The 6,000-nt window shown below is 45.2% G+C and overlaps 1 protein-coding gene across 2 annotated transcripts in view; it reads right to left on the bottom strand.

Moving 5' to 3' along the window:
- Positions 1 to 4,830: 4,830 nt before the first annotated feature.
- LOC144893253 (P2X purinoceptor 4-like) overlaps positions 4,831 to 6,000 on the bottom strand; it is a 30,196-nt gene continuing 29,026 nt past the window's right edge. For both annotated transcript variants that reach the window (XM_078783123.1, XM_078783124.1), the window contains exons 12-13: positions 5,456 to 5,542; positions 4,831 to 5,345 (exon numbers count right to left, since the gene is read on the bottom strand). In XM_078783123.1, coding sequence (XP_078639249.1) covers positions 5,316 to 5,345; positions 5,456 to 5,542 — 117 coding nt within the window. In that variant the 3' untranslated portion in view covers positions 4,831 to 5,315. The remainder of the gene's footprint in view (positions 5,346 to 5,455; positions 5,543 to 6,000) is intronic.

Raw genomic sequence — 6,000 nt, 5'->3', positions numbered from 1 at the left:
AGCAAAACGTTGCAACAACGAAAGTGAAACGTTGTAGCGACGTTGTGGAAACGTTAGCAAAACACAACATTTGAATGTTCCCAAAACGTTGGAGCAAAACGTTGCAACAACGAAAGTGAAACGTTGTAGCGACGTTGTGGAAACGTTAGCACAACCCAACCTTTGAATGGTCCCAAACGTTTCGACAACAAATGGTCACAAGTCATTATCACATTGCAATGACCTCTAAACATTCCTAAACCAATATCCCATTAAAAAATCCCATTAAAATCCCATATTTTGTCACCCTTTGCATTGTAGAAAGCAATTAATTCCATAACTTAATATTACTTCAATTTATATATACTAGGGCGTGCCCGCACGTACGTGCTCGCCCGTACGTGCTTGCAAAAAAACATGCGTGCAAACAACAACAACAAAACTTTGAAACCACGTGGCAGTAACGACCACAGAACCACCCTCCTATTTGCATGGAATGGTTTGGTCCATTCGCAAAGCCAAAACGAACGACCACAGAACCACCCTCCTATTTACATGGAATGGTTTGGTCCATTCGCAAAGCCAAAACGAACGACCACAGAACCACCCTCCTATTTACATGGAATGGTTTGGTCCATTCGCAAAGCCAAAACGAACGACCACAGAACCACCCTCCTATTTGCATGGAATGGTTTGGTCCATTCGCAAAGCCAAAACGAACGACCACAGAACCATCGCCATTAATATCTATTGTAAGCGTGCCAAATCAATAAGTATCAATTTTTTCTATGAGCCTCGACCAGAGAGTGGTTGCTACTCACAAAACACTCGTCGCTAGCTGTTCCATTGTCTGCCGATTCCCACTCTGCTGTTTTTGTCTTATAATCTCCAAACAAGAACAGTACACATTTCCTGTAATTATCTCTCATAATCAGGATAAATTTGGAACAGCCCTTAAACTAACATCAAGCAGATCAATTTTTATATTTTATGCAATTTTTTTTCTCCATCGCCATCTTTCATCATAATTCTGGACCGGCATGAGGTGGGATTGTCTGTCATGAATTTATTTGTTGATCGAACGAGTTTTAATTTGTCTAAATCCGACCAGTCGTTCCCAAGATATAAGCCTTTTTGTCGCAATACCATAATCAGAATAAATTTGGAACAGCCCTTAAACTAACATCAAGCAGATCAATTTTTATATTTTATGCAATTTTTTTTTCTCCATCGCCATCTTTCATCATAATTCTGGACCGGCATGACGGGAAAACTGAAAAAAAATTATTTATTTAAAACGGGTGTACACGATTGTACACGTGTACGGACGGACCTTACCGAACCGGCAAACAAGTCGCTTCATGCACATCAGTGGTGCGTTTCTTCGTGGCGCGTGTCAGAAGAATTACACAGCGCAGGAAAAATACGTATTTACAGAAATCGTTAAAAAAAAAACTCGGATAATCGCTAAAATCGTTGTGGCCGGTGTACCATATTGGAAATATATATATATATAAATATAATTCCGTTTCCCGGTTCCCTGTCGCTCGCCGAGCGCCGAGCAAGTCAAGTGCTTCGAACAAGTGCAAAAAAAAAAGTAGTACTTTATCCGTGTGCGGGTGGGTAAACGAGTGTACCGGCCTTACACGTCCTGGAAGCAAGCGGTCGCAAGGTGCACACTTGCTCCGTTTGCTTCCAGGTCACAGTAAGGCCCTTTAATAACCAGCGCAAAAATATGTATTTACAGAAATCATTTAGAAAAAAAACGAATAAATTGCTACAGTCGTTTATCGAAATCCCATTCGTGATGGCTCACGCCACCTATATCGCGGCATCGGTGCGCAAAGAAGCCCCAGACCACCTGCTCCCCCATGTATGTACCCATAACTTCCAAGTTCGTAAATCATATTGGACCAAACAAGACACACTCACCTTTTAAAGAAGACTTGTTTGTGTGTACAATTGATGTCAGCGGTGCCTCCAAGATTGTCAGGGAATTTGTAGTGGGGGACTCACAGGACTCCAATGACCGGACACAGGTTACAAAAGGTCTAGTTTATTAACTGTATTCACTTCATCCAATTACTAAAATGATACCGCATAATATAATGGATCAGGTTAACTCTTTTCGCTGGTCCTTCTCGTTCATCCGACACTCCCGTTCGGTCAGCGCTTCACGTAGCAAGTCCTGTCGACTCCACGTTTGCTCCAGTTTATATGGACGAACTGGACTTAATCCTCTGTCCGCTGAAACGTTAATCCTTCTTCCGCTGATGCCCCGAGGTCATGTATTGCACCAAGTCCTGGCATCAACTCGCTCCCCTCCTGCTGTGATTTCCATTTTCACAGTAGGAGGGTGTTCCAGCCTGGGGCTGTGACCAGGTGGACAAGAGATTACCATGTTCGGGCACATTCCTGACACTCATTTACGAACTCGGCTTTCACAGAGGTTGCAGGTAAAATGTATCTGCTTCGTTACCAGTCTTAATCAATAAGTTACCAGTGCCAATCAATAAGTTACACTGAATTACACTTCCACACCTTCCTTATTTTCATTTAAGAATCGCGAGATGGAATCTGGTGATATTACGAAAAACGTTCCGTCATTATTTAACTTTAACCTTATTCTTAACAAACAGGACTTAAAGAAGAAAGGAGGAGGGGAGGACAGAGCTAGTGGGCACATAGTTGGATGGGCACAGAGTTGGAAGGTTGTCGGTGGGCAAAGAGTTGGGAGATGGGGTTTGCAGACTTCATTAAAGGGGAGTGGGGGATTGAGAATTTGGGGTTGGATGGCCATGGGTTGAGGACTTTAAGTGGGGGGGCATTTGAAGGCATGGGGTTGGTTGGGGGAGGAGTTGGACTCTGTGGTTGGGAGGGGGAGAGTTGAGGGTTCTGAGGTTGGCAGGGGGGAGTTACTTGGACTCGAGGTTGGGGGGAGGGAGGGGTGGTTGTGGACTTGCGGTTGGGGGGGACAGTTGAAGACGAGCCACATTTTACAGTACGGTGAATTTATGCAGGGCCTACTAGTTAGTCTCACTCCGAAGAGGTTTCGAGACTATTGTAATGCCCGTGCCAGACTGTCTGTCGATCTGCCTGTGTGTCCACGTCTATATATCTCTGCAACTGCTCACCTTCACTCCTTCATTCCTCTTTTCTCCCGCCTCTGGAACAAACTCCCACACTCCCTTCAATCCCACTCCTCCCTCCAGGTCTTTAAAACGGCTGTTCACCACCATCTCTTATCTTCCCCCATCCAGGACCTTGATCTTTTCTACCCCCACTAATTAACCCCAGATCCACCTTGTTTGTAATTCCAACTTCTTTCCTGGAAGTCCTGGCAGTGTCCATATGTTTTATGCCTCTCCCACCCCCTTTCCCATGCCTCCCCCCCAAAGCCCTCTCCCTCCCACAGATCTCTCGATGTCTCCATGTCTCTCGGTTCCTGCTCTCAAATGTTGTGTTTGTGTCCTTCCCCCTCTCTCCCCATCTTGTCTACCGCTCCCGATGTTATTTGTTTTATGTGTCGGTTTGTCGGTTATGTGTCGGTTTGTCGGTTTGTCTTTCTGTGTGATAAATGTTCGCTCTTTCACGAGCCTCGATCTTGTATACAAAAAAAACCCCAAAAAAAACCGTTTGTCTCATCAATGCAAAACTTTAAACATTGGAAGGATTTCCCCTGGAGAATATTTTATTGATAACTGTCACAGATCACACGGCATGGCAGCCATATTGGATTAAAGGGAAAAAAAATTGGACACCTCCAAAACCTCTCAACAACAAAAAAAATGAAACTTGGCATATGTCGTCAGCCCCCCACGGGGTATATGCAGGGTGTTTCAAAAAGATTGATCCAACTTTGACTTCCTGTCATTTCTTTGTTTTTTGACCTATACCGTTTTCCTTTTCAGGGTTTGGTGGTGTTATCGTCGTATTTGTTCCCTGGGATTTCTAGCTCCGTAGCTCAACTAAGCCATTGACAGTGGAGCAGAAGACAAAAGTGGTCAAATCAACAACATCAACAACCACAACAACATTTTCTGGGGGGCAGAACCACCTTGGGAGATCACTGAGAGGTACCTGAAAGGGCCTAAGGTGACATGCTTCTGCACCTTCAATGCCAATGGGTAATGCTAGGGCCTTACTGGTTTGAGAATGACAACAGCAGGACGGTGATGATCAACGGTGAGCGCTACCGGGCCGTGCTCCAGATGTTCCATAATGATCGAGCCCAAAAGGTCACCCCAAACCAGCTCAGCATGACCTGGTTTATGCAGGATGGTGCACCCCAGCATACAGCTGGTGACACCATCACTTTCCTGCAGCAGCTCTTCAGAGACCACCTCGTTGTCCTGGGTAACGCTCCTGACTGGGCACGCCATAGCCAGACTTGAACCTTCTAGACTACTGGTTCTGGGGGGCTGCCAAGGGCTCTGTCTACATCAACCGCCCTGCCACACTGGATGATCTGAAGCAGGTGGTGTCAGACTACCGCCGGGCAGTGCCACATGAGACCTACAGGAAAGTTGAACAGAACTTTGGAGTCAGGGTCAATGCCTGTCTGAACCGCGGAGGGGCACACATCGAGAACGTCAATTACAAGGATTTTGCGTAGATGCCAATTTCAGAAAACTTAGCTTTGATGAACTGTAAGGAGGAACTGCATGACCCAACGTCCAACGTGCTCACACCCGGAATCGGAAGACATCAACAATGGTGTCAATGGGCCTCCAAGAAGACCAGACCAATTCCTACCCACGGTCCAGGCAGAAATTAGTAACATGTTCATGGTGCCGGCGATAACTCGTCTACTCTTCATGGACGTCATGGTGGGAAATTTAGCGTCCATAATACAGATCCTCCAGTTTATTGCTCATTCGAGGGACGGTGCACAAATTGTTTCACCCTGCATGCAAAACACCAGGGTGAGAGCTAATGGCTGGGTTGAGATTCAAACCCAGGCGAGTAAAGTTGGGAGTTTTGAACCTCGACCTGCCACATGTCTTAATAATATGATCCAATAGTTCCAGTGATTCAATGTGATGATGCAACGGCTTTTATAAAGTTTCCACTTTGACCATTTTTACCGCTCAAGCAGGGCATGTGTACATGAGTGGTGAGCATATTTAGATATACATAAAACCTTGTATCAAAAATTGCACTTTCAACTCAAATATTCAGCCGTTTGTGTCATTTTTGTATCGAATGCAGAACTTTATTTATCTGAAATCAATAAAATAATTTCTCCCCTCCACCACATTCCCCTTCTTCAAATGACATCAAGTTGTCAGTTTAATTTCAAACACACAATGGAGTGGCCTTCTCTTTCTGTTCCCTCAATCCATTTGGCTGTAAGAAGACAAATTCTGTGAGGAGTAAGGAGGGGGGGGGGGTGGGGGGGTGAGCAGGTAACCTAATAAATATTCACTACCTCCATCATCACGGTTTCAGCAGCTTGGCCTCCTTAAAGACTCACGTTTGAGCCTTCATCCACATGTTTGAACTTTTTGTCCAGGTAAAGGTGTCTGTGCCCAAGGCAGTAAATCACAAAGATGATGGTCACCTGTGGTGAGGGGAAAGAAAAGTGACGACCAATCTGAAATTGAGATTGATGTTTAAAAACCTGCTTATTACTGTTCAATCATACATTTGTCTGCAGAACTGAGCTGCTGGTTGCATCATTTCTGGGAGAGTGTGTGCTACCGATGACACTGCACGTGAGGGATTTGTTCAGGGTATCGACAGCGTAACTCGATGACTCGGAGATACCAATGTAGAACGTCTAACGTGGATCATCAATCAATGTGGAACGTTTAACATCGACCAGCAATGTCCCCTCTGACACATTTGTAGCCATGCCTGTGCAACACCAGAGTGGTCGTTTCTAATCAGATCAGCAATTTAACCCAGGGTAGACTGTGCAAAGGTGTGTGCTACCTTCCAGCTACTCTGCTACCCCATTTATATTGCTACCTCTGCCACTGAAGGTTGGACGGAGGTTATGTATTCACCCGCTTGCCC

Source organism: Myxine glutinosa, chromosome 8, assembly GCF_964187855.1.
Source record: "Myxine glutinosa chromosome 8, kmMyxGlut1.1, whole genome shotgun sequence".
NCBI lineage: Eukaryota > Metazoa > Chordata > Myxini > Myxiniformes > Myxinidae > Myxine > Myxine glutinosa.
This window is presented reverse-complemented; position numbering and strand designations above follow the sequence as displayed.